The following is a 16,848-nucleotide window of genomic DNA, read 5'->3' on the forward strand; positions in this document are numbered from 1 at the left end:
CAAATGATGGTATGAAGTAGTAAAGGGTTCAGACTTCAGATTCGGTGAGCCCCATGTTCTTACAAATGATTATAAAAATTAGTTAAGTGACCACTTGCAGAAAGGGAAGCAAAGGGATAGCACTGGGGAACCAGAAGATCACCATTATTCGAGTGAGGGAAAAGGAGCAAAGAATGGCCAAGCCATCACTTTTAAGAATAGACATGACTGGTCATTTCTAGATGGTTGTAACAGACGGGTTGCTCCTAAAAAGATCTGCTTGTTAGATTTTCCGCAGCCCACAAAGACAGCCCAGAGACAGGGGCTGCCTACCCTGCAGAACTCTGCTTCGTGATCGTGTGGATACCCCGTGGTGGGTGGAACCATCTGACCTTTCACACAACTGTTCCAGGGAAGAGGCCATGGGCCAGCCACTTACTCTGCGAAGCTGACATTTTCATGGGCTTCCATGTGGGGACATTAATAACCTAGAGCCTGGCATGACACTGGCTAAGAGAATATCCCCAACTACATAAAACAAAACAGCAATGTAGACAATTTATCAGAGGTAAAAAGTGGGGTGTTATACTTTGACCACTCCCTGAGGAATGCCATCAGCCTTGGAAGTCATTACGACATGCTCACAGCATAACAACTGGACACCTATTAACAATTCTGTTTTTTAAGACCAGAAAGCTGAGCACTGGGAATCAGAATTTTCTTCTTCCTGTCCATCCTTTACCATTACCCGTTATTAACACGGGAAGGAAACTCTTCATGTAATTAACAAAACACCACTGACTGACTTTTAAAGTTTTTTTGATTATAGTAATCCAATCTGCTTTTAACACATCGTGCTTTCTTACTATGAGTCAATCAAGGTAAAATCTGAATGAGTTATATTTCCTGTGAACCCCAGTATTTAAGTTCAGGGTCAAAGAGTCTCTGAAAGATCTTTCAAAACCAAAAATCCTAGGAACCCAAGACCCATTAGCAGATAAATCTGCCCAGGCTTTTAAAGCTTTATTTTATTTTATCGCAAAATTATTTCCGAGAAGAATATTACACTGTAACTGACCACAACAGAGTTTAGATAGCAATAAAAGTAATTATTCTTTAGTTCTGTCTTTCACTTAAGCCTCTGAAGGCTGGTCTGTCTCTCTAAACTCCACTATATCTCAAATTTCACATAATGGCTGTGTTCTGGGAACACTGCAAGGCTGAGTAGATCCAAAATTAAAGTATAAAAGAGGACTCAGTATTTAAAGAAACTTCTGGTACACCTGAAACTAATATAACACTGTGTATAATGTATGCTAGGTTACATTACTATATTACACTAATATAACACCTCAACACAAAAATAAAAAGGAACCGGTTCTTCTATATGAAGACTCAATGACAAACTAAAAAAAAAAGTAAGTAAATAAGTAAATAAAATTTCTGGTGAAGCATACTTTTATATAAATAATCAGCTCTTATGTGTTTTTAAATTTGGCTTTTTAAAATATAAAAGGTTGCTAAATTTTACCATACCTTTTGCCATATTTTTTTTTAACATTATAGATTCTCATGTGTAGCCAAATTCATTGTATCCAAATTTCATCCTTGTATCCAAATTCCATTCCCATCTCTGAGACACTGGTCTAAGTTTCTGTCACAGTTTCTGATTGCTAAAGTCCTATTGGGTGTTATTAGCTAGTAAGAGGCCAGAGTAAGCAAATCAAACATGGAAATGAGGCTAGTTTAATCTCTGGTATTTCCGGGTATATTAAAAAACTGATAAAGCAAAATACATTCTCTGTTTCATTTATTTCAGACTGTAATATATTAGCTACAGTGTATAATAAAAGATAGAAATATATAGCAATGAATGATTAAAACACACCAAATACCTCTAGCATTATCAATGCAGTACTTAAGCTCATTTGCAAATATAAATCTGAGCCCCCCAAATCTTCCATTTTTCAATGGAATCTTGAAAATCTTCCATTTTTTTCCTTTTTTAAAAACAAAAAAAAAGGGGGGGGGAATGGCTCTCCCTTTTAAACTATGAATTCATAAATAAATGGTAATAATCAAGGCTGTTAGCATACAGCAGTCTCCACATACCCTGGCACTTTGTCGGTTCACTTTCTTCTCTTCATCAGGAAGTGGAGGCATTGGGTATGGGTATTTTCTGCTGGAGGCAATAGACCCAGTTGATGAAGATGGAGACTTGGCAGGAGACAGAGTCCTGAGACGTTGAGAACACATGACATAAATATTATGTGACTGCTTAACATCTCTTTCAAATATGTGAAAAGCGGGTTCAGAACAAACCCTCTGATTCCTATTTTCACAGGCCACTACTACAAAGGTCTAACTACAGGGAGGTTCTCTGTCCTTCACAACACTGGAATGCTGGAATTTTATCTTCCTAAGGTCATAACTGCAATGGATTGTTCAAATGTTAGCACACAGAATCAGACCCTTCAATTAGAAAGCCAATAATGACATTTCCTATGCAAATAGATAAAAAGCTAAAATGGAGAACGGATAAAAATGATTCTAAGAGCTCATAATGGTAAATTAAGTGTACGACATATTAATACTCTGCCTTATTTTTACCACTTAATGTAAAAAAGTTTTAGTACGATAATTCCAATTATATTTTTAAGATCTGAAAATATAATACAATTGATACATTTATTAGTTGCTAAGTCACACACCAGTTCACACAAAACTCATGCATTCAGAGGCCAGTGTGTTAGTTGTGAAAGAACAAAGGCAAATACAGGGGGTTTAATAATAAATTAGTAAACATGCAAGCAGTAAGGAGTGCAGAGTTCCAGCCAAACAAAGAGTCTGATGAGAACATACAAAAATGGTCTGATTAGTCCCTACAATCAGTATTTCTGTAGAGGGGAGGATTCTGTGCCATCTAAGTAGATCTTGATAACGCATGTAGGGTCCAACGGTCCTGTCAATAAGGTGGCTACACCTTATTGACTGGAATCTTACTGAAACTAAAACAAAACACAACAAAGCCCCTCCCTATTTAGGTAACCTCTCCATCGTGAAGGCATCCCGTATGAATATACGTGTAAGCTGTGGTGTATTACGCTGTTCTTGTTTGATTCTGCACGTGTAGTGGCAATATTTGTGAGGAGGCTGAGCTCACGGGAAGAGCCCACATCTGTTATCTTGTCCTTAAAGTGAAAAACAAAACAAAACAAAAAAACAAAAAAGCGAGAGGTTTTTTGTTTTTTTTCACTCACACCGTATCAATGGGAAATAGGTGTGTTCATTTCGTCGGTACCTATCCATTCACAAATGTTACCACTACACATCTGTGACTGCTTCATTCCTGGAGCAAGGTGGCTAGGAGTCACAGAGCGGAAGTGGTTACTTCCTGCAGGGGTCCTTATTGCCAGGGTGTGGAGCTCATCCGCTGGGAGTGTTGGCAGCGGGGGCGGGGGGAGGGCACGCTGGGCAGGGGCAGAGCTACCGCACTGCATGCAACAGCTTCAAGAGGTCTCTCTTTTCCCCTTTATTTTAAATTTTGGTTCCCACCCATATGTTATGCTTTGCTCTAGTTCTCCCGTGGTTTTCACCCAACTAAAGCTAAGGCTGAAAAAATAGTTTTTCCTACAAGCCCTGAGATCCAAGCGAACGTTCTTGCTCAATTTTTAGACTCAGGAGTGGCTTAATTGGCTTTTAATCTGTAACTCTTAACACTTCCTCTATTTTCGGAAAATGTCTAAGACCACTTCTTAGCATGGCCTGTTAGACTATTACAGATACTTGCCTTCTCTGGTGATGAGGCTCTCCACTACGGAGCCAGTAGGTAAAACTAAGAATGTAAGTACTTCAGATCCTCCACGGGACTATTAAAGCAGCAGACTACTGCAGGTTTTTCTATTCAGAAATTAAGGATGTTTTTAACTTTAAGGAAACATTTCCAATATGACTATGACCTTTGGGAAGCAAACTCAGTTTGTGCAGAATGAGGATAAACTTTTGTATTTAGATTGAAATACATCTTTCTAAAACAAGGGATAGTAATTGAGATTTTTAGCCTCATCATTAGTGGTTGAGACGTCCAAGTTCAGGAAAGCTAGTCAGGTACACCAACAAAGAACTACATCTTGCTTACTTTAGGGGATCATGCAAAATGAGTCTTCTTTTTAATTTGCTACAGTGTGTAGGTACCCCTAGCATGAGCTGTTGGCTTATAGCTTCCCAGACACGCCAGCCATTCATCTGGCCATGAGTCCGAATGACCAGTTCTGCACACGTACCAGGCCATTCCAATGAGAGGTGCTGAGTCTGATCTTTCCTCCAAATATTTTCGCATGGTTAAACCCAGTGAATGAAAACAAAAGCAGGAGATATTCTCCTGACAACACCCTCACCCCAAGAAATTTGCACATATACTATTGTCTCACATGAATACACCAGTTAGCTGACACTTTGGACTGAGCCGGAGGGGAAGAGAAGGCAGGCAGGATGGTTTTAGTAGGGGCGAGGGGCAACCTGTCCGGGAGGTTGGGTGGTGTGTGACAGCATAAACAGGGATTATCTCGAGGGGATGTTCAGCCTGAGAATGGGAGTCAGAATAAAGGCAGAGAACAAGGTAAGGTACATCAGTTTAGGGAAACAGAAACAAACTAAAATTTGGTCACAAATGTCTCAGAGTTATTTCTTCGAAAGTGTCTTCAGGCTCTTTCCTGACCCTGGCGACTTGCCTGCTAGTTCCAAACTGGGTTTCAGTGAAAGCCAGGCACTGGCCCAGCTCATTCACTCAGTAATCCTTGAACAAATGTGAACCATTGCCATTACAGCACTTACAAAAACCATAGTAAGCATAGTGGGTGCCATTTAAGGTTACACAAGAAAGGTGTGCCTGTGGGCCAATGGACTGTGGTCTGTCCTCTGTAGCAAGACTACAAGAGCCTTGCTGGGTTTGCCTTTTGGAGACATGCCTGGAAGGCCAAGCTCTGCACTGTTCTGCCCCCCAGAAGTGGCTGAAACCAGGCCAGTCACACTTCAGAGGGACAGATTCCCCTTCCTCACCTATCTGGGTTCAGGTGCCTAATCCAGAAGGATTTATAAAGTGTCCTAGGATAGGATTTAAGTAGTCCATATCCACTCCGCTATTCTTAAGTAATTACAGTGAAGTAGAAAGGAATAGGGGCGCCTGGGTGGCTCAGTGGGTTAAGCCTCTGCCTTCGGCTCAGGTCATGATCTCAGGGTCCTGGGATCCAGCCCCACATCGGACTCTCTGCTCAGCAGGGAGCCTGCTTCCCTTCCATTCTCTCTGCCTGCCTCTCTGCCTACTTGCGATCTCTGTCTGTCAAATAAATAAAATCTTAAAAAAAGAAAAGAAAAAGAAAGAAAGAAAGGAACAGATTTTGGAGTCCAGAGCCAAGCTGGTAATTCTGGTTCTGACACTTATTAGCTGTGCCACCCTGAGTTAGTCTGTGTGCCTCAGTGTCCTCCATCCGTAGAATAGGAATAAGAATGCCTACATCTCACAGGGTGGTGAGAAATAAAGGTACGTAGAAGGCACTCAATCTAGGACAGTTATTATTCATTGCTTTTTAGGGTAACTACATTATCCATAAGGTCATGGAAGTGGGACTCAACAACCTGATGAAGAGAGGAATCAAATGCCTAATACTCAAGAGGACGTCGAGTCCTGAGCTTGTAATGCACTGTCACCAACTGCCCCCAAGACTGAGGTGTGGGGACATAAGGCTCTTGCCCTGCTTGATGCGCATATATGCTGGCAATCATTTGAGCAACCACTGTCCGATCCAGAACGGATAAGGGAGCACAGCGGAGGCACTATGATCACTCCAAACCTTTCGGCATTCGCTTTGCTCTTTGCAGTGAGGCGGATGTAATATTTTAAATGCTGGGCTATACTTTGGCCCAGACTGCTACAGTCACTAAGTTCTCACTGCATTCTGATAAGGAGGTCCCAAACCCCACGCCATATGGACGATTAATAAAATGGCCTTTGCCCTCACTTGTGGTTTTGGCAGGAGAGGTAATCCTGGACAACCTGGTGGCTGATGAAGCAGGTCTGAGCTGTAGCAGAGGGCTGGCAAAGGCATAAACCAAGGTGTGGAGACCCTTTGGGCCTCCTGTGTAAGGACCGGCTTGGATGAAGGGGCAGATGAAATTCTGTTGTGTGAGAATCACTGTGATAAAAGCTCTGGGGTATCTTAATGATTCACGACTTTCAGTGAAACTGGGTGTCGGTTTCCAAGTCTCACCCACATCATCACCCTGATTAATCCTAAAATGACAGTTACGTACAAACTTCCAGTGAATTCTGTCTAGCTTTTAAATACAAAGGTGGACTGAAATAATTCATTCTTATGTGACTACCCACTGTGGGAACAGACAGCTCATATTAAAAAAGAGGAGATAAGGGAACCCTCTAAAATTGCCCTTGCGGCTTTGCACGTGCAACTGGGGGTGCTAAAGCATTTCCCCATCCAAATTGCGTTTAGTCATGCAGCTTCTGGGCAGACCTGGGTGCTGATTTTAAGAAATGTGAACTCTTCTCTGGGAGCCACATGTACTACTCAGCTGACCCAGGGGAGGCGAAACAACTCTTCCGGGGTACCATTTCACAAATCATTGCAAAAAAATGCTAATTCCATTGAGGTGTAAAAGCCCTTGCCCCTGTGGGGCCAAAGTCATCCTGTTTTGGTTAGATGGCTGATACGAATTACAATCTGCCCACAAGCCTGAGGAAGGTAGATAGGAGAAACAGGACTGCAGGTGAGCCAAGATTCCAAGTAACATTCAAAATAATCTTACCTGTCTTCCTGACGTTGGCCATCTTGAGAGCTACAGGTGAGGGTGGGATGTTTGAATGTGAGTGCATGTGTATGAGGCTCAGTGTGGGGAAGTGACAGAAGCAGGGGAACAGGGCAGGAGGGAAAGATGGGGTATAGAAGCAGGATATATTGTTGTGAGCAGGCAGGGTTATGCTTTCCTTGGGGCATACGCAAATGTATGGATCAAATTAAGATGCAAGTAGGTCTAATCATTTTCTCAAACTATACATGTCTGAACTAAATGGTACACTGGAAGAGAAAGTTCACCTTAGACAGGTGCCGAGAGTCAAGTACGTACGCATATTTTGGTATCTGTGAAATGCTGACCCGAGTCATGGCAAAAAGTAATCTGAAAGCCTATTCTGCTCAGAAGAGGTCATAACACAGTCCGTATTTCTTCTTTACCTTAGCTGTCCACAAAGCAGTCTTAAATAAACTGGACATTTACCTCTGAGAAATCACTTTGATATTACAAAGACTGAAAAAATGCCATTAAGAGCTCTTGGAAATTTTCTCTGACCTCTGAAGTCAGACTGAGCTACAGTGCACTGAGTCAATTCTAGAGCTTCTAAAATGTAAGGATAACTCGGTCTGCTCTTCTGTGAATCAAGAACATGTTTTTCTATCTGCTTCCCGCTCTGTGTGAAGTGTGAGACAGGAACCGTCTTCCTAGCATAAAAAGTTCCTCGGATGTTTTGTTGAGAATTGGTGCAACACTTCTCAGCACAGCCCTTGTTTGGAGGCAAATGCTTGTACTAAATGAATAAAAACCCAAACTCATCTGATCCCACCCTCCTGTGGTCAAGGTTTCCTTGGTCGTCTTAAGTTCCCTTAAATCACTGTTTTTACTCCAAGTAAAATTCTGCTATATTTCGTTTGGTTTCTTTTCATGTTTTCCCTTAAGTTTTAGTATGCACTATGCACTCTTAAGGCAGGAAGTAGGAAAAATGCACTATAAAACTGCTAATTTCTAAAAATTAAATTGTTCAGGTTAATAGTGCTTCTTTATTAGTGGAAAGTATGTTTCATGCCCATAGAACACTACATAGCATAAAATGAAGAGAAAGCTACTAAAAAGCTCAAGATGGTGATGGGGGCATGCACTAAATGGTAAGTAACCCTTTCAAATGGCTTCATTTGAAACATTCAGAAAAGAACTAGACTTGCTCACGAAGCCAGAAACAGAGATCAAAAGGCAGCAAATAAACAAGGACCCCTTCCACCTATGGGAACTTGTATTTGGGAGATACAAGATAGAGAGCCAGTCACACTACAGTATCCGTATGTGCTGGGAGAGTTTGAAAAGGATATAAAATTAATTTATAAAATACCTAAAGTATGGTCCTTCAGTGTTTTTATTCACATCTTCTACCCACTTAGCTACATTATAGTCTCTTTTGAACCATGGGTTTAAATACCTGCAGAAAGCAATGGAAGGAACAAAGAAAGCAGAACAAGATAGAAAATCTGAAAATACACAGCACAAGCTTAGCAAGGATGTTCTTCACCCTCCAAATGCAAGTGACTATGGCAAATAAACCAGGATGGATGCTGGGGGTTATGCGGCAGTCCGTACAGTGACATGAGAATCAACTCAGCTGCAACAAGGCTCGAGGCATTCGAGAATGTATTCAACATTTCAGGGAAAGCCTTGCCAGTGGTTTCCCCAAGGGAATCAGAAGCTGTCTTCCAATCACAGTACTGTCAGAGATCCCATTCACCCACCTCCAAAGTGGCTTTTTCCAGGCCACCTCTCATTTGGTTCCTTGGTTTTCAAATGATAACGGTGCTTTTTGAGAATATTCAGATGGCTGCAATTCCAACCTGGTGTTTGGGTATATAACACCCCAAGAACAATTAAAAGGAGAATGTTCTCTTTCCAATATGAAAAAAGAAAAAAAAAAAAAAAAAAAAAAAAAGACTTTACATGGCTTCTGTCTCACTCCAGATAGCAGGCCCTAAACTGGAGTTAACAAAAAAAGGTGCTCCAGTTGGCTCTATAAAGAGCAGAAAGGGTCCTGCTCTTCTGATCCCAGAGCACATATTAAGTGTGGGCCAAAAAGGCCTCCAGGATCTTCAGGTTGGGCTCAGCAGTTTAGCTGTAGCTGCAATATTCCTTCTTCCTCCTATGCACTCCAGACTAACATAATTGTGGTTCCATTAAAAAATGGACCTCAGAAGTTGCCTTCTGAATGTCTGGTCCTGAATTATGTGAGTAACTGCCAGAGGATACGAATGACCTTCATTAGCATTTCCCTGATGGATCTGGCAAAGTCTCCATTGGAATTACTGCGCAAAAGAAAATTTAAAAGATGGTAAATTGGGAGTGCAAGTTGTTGGTTTTGTTTTTTGTTCTTTGTTTTTCTTTTCCCCAGAGTTTCCTTTGATTTGAACCCAGGGAACCAAGCAAAAACACATCCCCTTTCAGAATGTGCTCTTGTAAAATAAACATAGATTCAACAAATCCAGTGTTGGAACAATTTGGAGATTTTACTGAATTTTCTCTCTTAAAAAGTAACTTCTAGAGAGACACTATAGATAACAAAGATACAAGCTCTATCAAACTTTCCAAGTTATTTGGAAAGAAACCAGGGGAAAGATAGAATACACTATTCGTTTGGGGTTAAACTTTGCTTCTTTCCACCGTATTTGGTTTTAGTTTGTAAATACACTTAAATCATGACCACATTTTCAGTTATAGAAACAAAATTAGGTTACTTTTTCCATAGCCCTTTCCCTCCTTTTTAGCTATGACCAATGAAGTTCCCTCCTAAGAGAAGGGTTTGGTTGCTTTTTATGTCGGTGAGACCATTTTTGCTAAGACAGTGTCCCCTGCCTCAGGAACAACTCACACTAGTTTTGCCTTTAGCCACAATCATTGCCAACTTGCACTTTTCACAGAGATAGCCAGTTAAAACTTGCATAAAAATTTCCACTGAGACTTTGAACAAAAAGAAAGAGTCAAAAAGCAAGTGCAGCCACAGATGAAGGCTAGTGAATGCTCTGGCCTGGGAACACCGGAGCAAAGCCCATGCAGCTGTTATCAGGTGAAACATAGCCACACAGCAGACTGAGTCACCCACAGGCAGCTTCCAGGAGGAGACTTGTGTTCCTTTCACTGACAATCTGAGAAGCTCAAAGGGCAGACGCCATGGCTGTTCCATGAAACCTACAGCCGCATGGCTTGGCTTGCATGTGATGGACCTTTCCCTCCATTTCAGGGAACATTTCAGAAGGCTGTGATCATTTCACTAGAGGTCACTGAAGAGAGCTCTCAGTGGTTGTTCCTTCTGGGGCTCTGCCCGTGAAAGTGTCTTCACAGCGAGCATCCTAGCATCTCTAGGTGGTGGCGGCGGAAGTGATGGGATTTTATCAAACTGCTGTAAACCTGCCTATGTGGCTTGACTTGGCTTGTAGCGCAACATGCAAAAAAAATGCGTTAGACAGGGGAGGAGAGCTCTTTGTGTTCTCCAGGATGGAAAGGCAGAGGAAAATTAGCTGGTGCTGGCTGGACCAGGACCATGTCCAAGCAGACGCTGGGGGTCAGTCAAAGATCAAATGACCCTGTTCTCAGCCAAGGAAGGGACTAGGAGGGAGATTAAGTGGCAGCCCAGAATGAAGGGGCAGGTGGAGACTGACCTGTGATCCAGACTCCCTGTCTGGGGGCTGTCAGAGCCCCCGAGGCTTATGCCTTGGGATGGGACTGTCTGGGCGAGGGAGTGCCCAGGCTCAGGTGCTTGGGGCTCCCTCCTGTAAAAACACAATATATAATACAAAGTCTAAGCCAAAACTTTTTTCACATCATGTACAACAGTGAGGAAGATGCAAAAACTTTGAGTGGAAAAACAATACAATAAACAAGGACATTATATGTTGTTAATTAGCCAAGTAAGCATTTGTGGTGAGTGTTTTAATTCATGTCCTGATGTTTCATCATCCTTTGGGATGATGGGTACTAAAGGGGATGCTGAAATCATAGACTCAGATGATCCTTTTAATCTAAAAAATAAAAAGATATATCTGTCTGTGGTCATTCTGTTCCTCTTACAGTCCCACAAATTATAATGTTATATCAGAAGCAAAAGGGATTAGTTAGCCAATATGGAAAGCATAAAAAAAGACTGTCAATACACCTCCTGATATGTTATGTAGTAGGACTCTTTCCAAGGGAAAAAAAAAATAAGTATATAGTGCCCATACAATAAGGTATGTGAGAATAGTGGCCAACCTCATAGACTTGGTTCCATTTAATTAACATGAGTCATGTAACCCACATCTGCAAAGCCTGAAAAATCTGAGGGAGACCTTAATACTTCTTACTCACAAAGATGATCCCACTATGACATCTTATTAAATAATACAGTGTTATCTCACAGGCAAGAGATTCCTTGAGGGCTAGCTAGTATTATAATTTTTATCATGATATGCGTGGGAGTTTTACAGAAGTTTTAAAAAGTAAGTGACCATGCTAGAAAATACTGTATGAATCTTGCTAAAATACCAAGTGCTGTTTGGGTCAATACACAGCTTTAATATAATGCTGGTTTATTTTCATTCAAGAGTTTTCAAAGCCTTATTCTAGGAAATGCTGTTAAAATGCTAACCAGTACACAAAGGAAGTTCTGAAGGATGTTTTGCAGTTTTATCTGTATTCTTGTGAGCAACTGAGATGAGCTGAGGCGCTCTTTACCAGGTGACCTCATGCAAAACAAATCAAAGGACATTCCAAGAGTTTATCCACAATGAGCCCTAAAGCATCAAAGCGCTTTGGGAATGTATAAGATAAACTCTAACAGATTAGTCATTTATGATGGAGTTCTATGATGCCATTATGGACCATGCAAGGGTATCACTGAAACCTATCTATTGCTTCTAAAAATAAAGTATCCTCTAGCAAACTTTTGACAAGCCACTTACAAGACAATACCATCAGCAGGAGGGTCCAAATTTCAGGGCACTGTTTTTATTCCTGGACTGAAAAAGGCAGGGTATATGATGGAAAAGCTAACATAAGTTTCTACAAGCAGTTAACAAACACCTGCTAATTCAGATTTTTTTGTAAAGTATTAAGGCATGAAGAGGCAACAGTGATCCTGAAAACAATAACTAGCACTGCAGTGAGAAAGAAGTTAAAAAAAAAAAAAAAAAGGTTTAGATAGGTCAAAAAAGTATGGTTAATTAAAACCTGGTGGCAAGGTCCAGAAGGATAATGAGAGTGTGTTTGATTCCTTAACGTGAGATAAAGGTTTGAGGAAGCTTGGTCTTGTTGTACTTTCTTAAGTGAAGAAACAACAAACCAAAAAAAAGTGCATGGTGTTTACCTCATTAGAAATAACTTTAAATGTAATTTCTGATCCCACCCCCTCCCTCTCCTCAGCTTAAAAAAAAAAAAAAAATGTGTGGCTATCATTTAAAACAGATAGTGTTGCATTTAGTGACAATGATTCCGTTAAAGAGCAAGTTTTGGTAAGTGCCCTTTTAAATGTCCTCAGAAGGAAGATTTAAAAGGGAATCCGTCTTCCATTAGTCTGAGAGAATGCTTAGATCGCAGTCATGAAGCCCTCCGAGCGGTGGTTTCACACTGTGAGCAGTCTCATGCTCTAGGACGGTGGGAATTGTCCCCGGATGCTTCTAGGCTGTGTGAATATTGGGAAGAGGAAAGGTGACCCCTCTGAAATGGCTGGACCCCGGGTGATGAGAAGAAAGGAATGTTATCAAAATTCCCTTCAAAAGGAACCAAGACACCACATGGCAGGTTACTGGAGGAAAAAGCCTGCAGCGAGAGTGGGGACCCTCGCTATCAGTGAATATTGGTTTGGGCACAGTTGCGGAGATGCCTATGTAAAAGAGAAAAGCCATGGTTAATTTTAAAACCACAAAAAAAGAATTAAAAAGACAAAACCAAGACCAGAGGCATGGTTTACAGTTCTTTGATGATCTCGTTAATTAACTCTGCACACTAATTGCACAGGACCTTGGAATGCCTTTTTCCATTAGAGGTTTAGACTTACTCAGTTGAATTAGACCGAGGTCTAAATCTTTTGCCTCTGATTTTCTTTCTGTTGCCTCCCAGGTTACCTGAAAAAGATGGTTTACAGCTAGATTTGAATATATATAAACAATTGTCCTATGTGTAATCACAGGGTATTTCAAGTGGTGTAATTCACAGCCAGCCCTTCCCAGAACACAGGGCTGTATAGTACTGTACAGCCTTCTCTCACCCTGGTCCTACTGAATCCCATCATTTAAAATCCAAGAAAAAAGAAATAAATCATAATAAATGCCCTCTTCTCTGTTGGGAGAAGTACAGAGCGTACATGAAAGACAAATCTTTACAACCAAGAACCACAAAACAGAATCTGGGTCCTGCAAACAGATGCACTAGCTGCTCAGAATGCCGCCCGATACCTTGCCAAGAATTACTTCGAGGCCGTCCGTTTTCACAGATGTCTGAAATATGTTTTGTGTCTGGAATCCTTTCACTCCAAGAATGAGAAAGCCCATTTGACCTGAAATGGAAAATGTGTATATACTGTTCAAAAATATAATCAAGTGAACTTCGTTTCAAAATCAGTAAGCAAAATTTCTAAGCATTACTACGCATTAAATAAATCAAGAAAGAAAAAAATCTGAAATGAAAGAATGAAGAGAACATGAACGTCTTCATGAAGAAGGCAGAATTACACAACATTCAATTTAAGAAAAGTCAAATACAGTGGAACCCCATTACAATAGTTTACAATGGAAAAGTACCAGCATACCATGCAAGCCAATTACATTCCCAACAACCACGGACAGTTATGGTTCAGTTACATTACCCAAGCAGAAGAGTTATAATGGGGTCCCACTATAGATGTTTCTTAATTGTAAAGCAATGGTTTTCATTCAAACATTATGAGAACATGGACTTCCAAGAGATTTCGTTAAGATCTGTTCAATTGAAACTGCTCAACCTTCATCAAAGTAATATTTAGGTTTTTTTAAACAATAAAACTATTTTCTGAGAATTGGCATTTTCTCCATAAATACCTCCCCCTGCCCCCGACCAAATGTAGTACTCTTAGTTAATTGCCCAATAACCGAACTGAATCAAATGTTTATCATGGAAATGTCTCTCACAAAGCCCATGTACCATTAAGCCCATACGCTATGTGTATCCTACCATCTTAAATAAATTGTCTACGAGAAGCACAACTTACACACCTACCTGTACCACATAAGAAAAAGTATTTTGACAAACTACATGTATTTAGAAGAAGTCACATAATTTGATACCATTTTTAACTACTTAAATGTCATAACCCACTCTTCTAGTATCTGGGAATTATTCTAATCAGTATTTTAAGCTCTTCTTGAGGTACTTTAGAAAATAGCACTATATTTAAAATCTTTTTGACACATTCCAGTTAATTGCTATTAATATCTACTCTAAAAGGAGCTTTCTATTGATGAATGAAAATAAATGGAACTCAGCACAGTTATTACACATTAATTCCCCAGATTAGGAGTTTTACAACATAATTTTCTGATTAAAGAATGAATCCTATTTTGTCCAGCAGGACAACAGAAATTCTGCTGGAATCCACTGATTTCTCTACCTCTTTACCATGTTATTTAATTTAAAATTAAATATTTGACCAAGAAAATATTTATATACGGAATTTAGATAAACCTTATTCTCTTAGCCAAAAAAAACCCAATAAAAAGAATAAAAATTTTTGAACATTCTGCTATAGATCTGTACTCCTTGTGCAAAAACTAATATTTTTATTTTTGCTCTATGCTATGTTAATCCAAGTAAAAACAATCCTTCATGCTTAAGACAGTTCCACATTAAAGAAGAGTTCCCAGATCTACTGATTCTTTCTTTCCTTTGTGATTGCTTACAGAGTGAGATCCATTGCAGAATTTTTACAGATGATTCACTCTATATAGAATTCCAGAAGAGATCACGTTTCTTCTGAGTAAACTAGAAATTCCCCTCCAGTCTCCAAAGTGCCTATTGTGCCCAAAGCCAGGTACTAGGCTACCAAACCTTTTTTTCCTATACGTAACCCCTCTTAACCAATTTTAAAGAAACTCTTCCACAGGAACATCTTAGCGTTCTTCAATGTGAATGTAGGCCTCATTTCCTAAAACATTCCAACTATTTATTTCTTCTACCAGTTTATTTTATTAAGCGATTATAAAGCATGCAGAATTTTAACTGGTCTTATACACCTTAAGATCCTGGAGCAAGAATATAACATCAAAGTTTAAGACATATAAATAATGTATTAACCCCACTTATCCTATTATAAAACCCAGGCAAATACTAAATATACTTAATTTGGCAACTGAACTCTAAATGAGAAAGTCTAGAAATAATCATTCCAGGAATAAAAGGCAAAATCATAATATTCAAATATATGATTCACAGAGAAGCGATCTTTTTTTCACAGCAAGCTTAGCTTTGGTATATTTAAAATTTAAAAATACTCAACGCGGTATTTATAGTACCAATTTAACAACTGCTTTACTGAAGCATGACAGTAACCTTTTTCTTTGACTACCCAACATGACATAAAGCTCACCATTTAAAATATTATAAAACACTATGTATTATTTCTCAAGCCATATAAGAGCAAGATTGAAAAACCCTAGGATTTCTCTGTAGATTTAGGATTGTCATCCGTTTAGTTTAGTTTTGATTCAATTTCCGGCCTGATTGGCTTAACAAGTGGTTCTGAGCATATGGCATTTGGAAGTGCAGTAATCAAAGAACAAAGGATACTATTTTTTAACATTCAAGAAAGAAGGAAGAAGTAATCAAACCTGCTGCAAAATAATGAAATGTTCTGACTAATGGAATAATGTGTGATGGAACAGGTAGAAATCTGAAAATGCGACAGAAAAGCAGACCTCTTCTTAGAACTAGATGCTGAGTTTGTGCTGACTCCGGGAGCAATGTCGCTATAAAAAGAGTCACCATCTCCAGGCTTTTTTACATAATCTCCCTGGGGTAACTGTCTAAGGCATAATAAACATTTCAGAGTCAGAAAACAAGACACACACATGAACACAGACATATACAAATATTATTTTAGGAAAAAAGAGGTAGGGATAATGATCTACATGAATCAAATTTATAACAACACGTAAGATTATTAATAAATGTGACAAGTTACAGTCATTCTAACTGTAGAGGTCAGAAATGCAATCACTAAAGTCTGTACAGTCTGGATGAATAAAGCCTTGCTTCAGGGGAAAAATATGGAAAGATGAGGTTTTTCTGTTGTAACTTTATTATACTTGGAGATGTTGACCGAAGTTGTTGTCTTTGAAAAAAAAAAAAAAATGGTGCTAAAGGAAACATGTTGGGACAGAGAGTCCTTGCCCTAGGTAAGGCATAGTTTTTTTTTCACTGCGGCCAATAAACTATTCATGATTTCTAAACTTTATATAATGTAACCTTAAGACCAATTAAGTCTTAAAATAACTGAGTGATTTCTAAGCCATTTTCTATAATTTAATCCAAATAAATTCTTATTAGCGTAATCTGTTCAATCTGGAGCCTCACTGTTCATTTAGGAGAAATAGGAAGAAACTAAAAGAGATTCCAACACCAATCAAAAATGTAATTCTACAGCTGCACAACAGAATATGTAAAAGAAGATAATTGTGCAAGAAGAAGGGGTTGAAAAATAAGTGAATTCTTGTTGAGACTAAAGGGGGAGATACTTATAGGTAGTTGGTGGGTGACCTCGTTTCTGTATTCTCCACTGTAGAGGGAACACAACAAAGGAAGATCTGTTTAATCTGAACTGCTATGGACCCTGCTTGCTCTGATTTTGAATTAACTAAGATTGGAACAGATTTTTATTATTTTTCCTAAGGGAGAAGGGTAGAAAACTCTAGAATGGACCACCTAGTCAGCCTCAAGAGCTAATGTGATAATCTGCCAATGGCTGGCCTCCAAACAGTCACCTGCATCCAAAATTTGATTCAGTTCCATTTGGGACCATTGTGGGAGGTACTGGATTAACAGTAT

At 39.6% G+C, this 16,848-nt stretch overlaps 1 protein-coding gene across 11 annotated transcripts in view; it reads right to left on the reverse strand.

The window, feature by feature from the left end:
• The window catches only part of ADAM22 (ADAM metallopeptidase domain 22), a 218,870-nt gene that overhangs the window by 1,522 nt on the left and 200,500 nt on the right, over window positions 1–16,848 (reverse strand). For 2 of the 11 annotated variants that reach the window (XM_032304700.1, XM_032304699.1), the window contains exons 27-31: window positions 15,633–15,827; window positions 13,227–13,327; window positions 12,830–12,896; window positions 8,150–8,236; window positions 2,092–2,215 (exon numbers count right to left, since the gene is read on the reverse strand). In XM_032304700.1, the coding sequence (XP_032160591.1) occupies window positions 2,092–2,215; window positions 8,150–8,236; window positions 12,830–12,896; window positions 13,227–13,327; window positions 15,633–15,827 (574 nt within the window). Of the gene's footprint in view, window positions 1–2,091; window positions 2,216–6,798; window positions 6,829–8,149; window positions 8,237–10,457; window positions 10,569–12,829; window positions 12,897–13,226; window positions 13,328–15,632; window positions 15,828–16,848 lie in introns of all 11 variants that reach the window. The other 9 variants (XM_032304706.1, XM_032304703.1, XM_032304710.1 and 6 more) reach the window with 7 other exon arrangements.

Source organism: Mustela erminea, chromosome 11 (assembly GCF_009829155.1).
Source record: "Mustela erminea isolate mMusErm1 chromosome 11, mMusErm1.Pri, whole genome shotgun sequence".
In the NCBI taxonomy this organism is placed as follows: domain Eukaryota; kingdom Metazoa; phylum Chordata; class Mammalia; order Carnivora; family Mustelidae; genus Mustela; species Mustela erminea.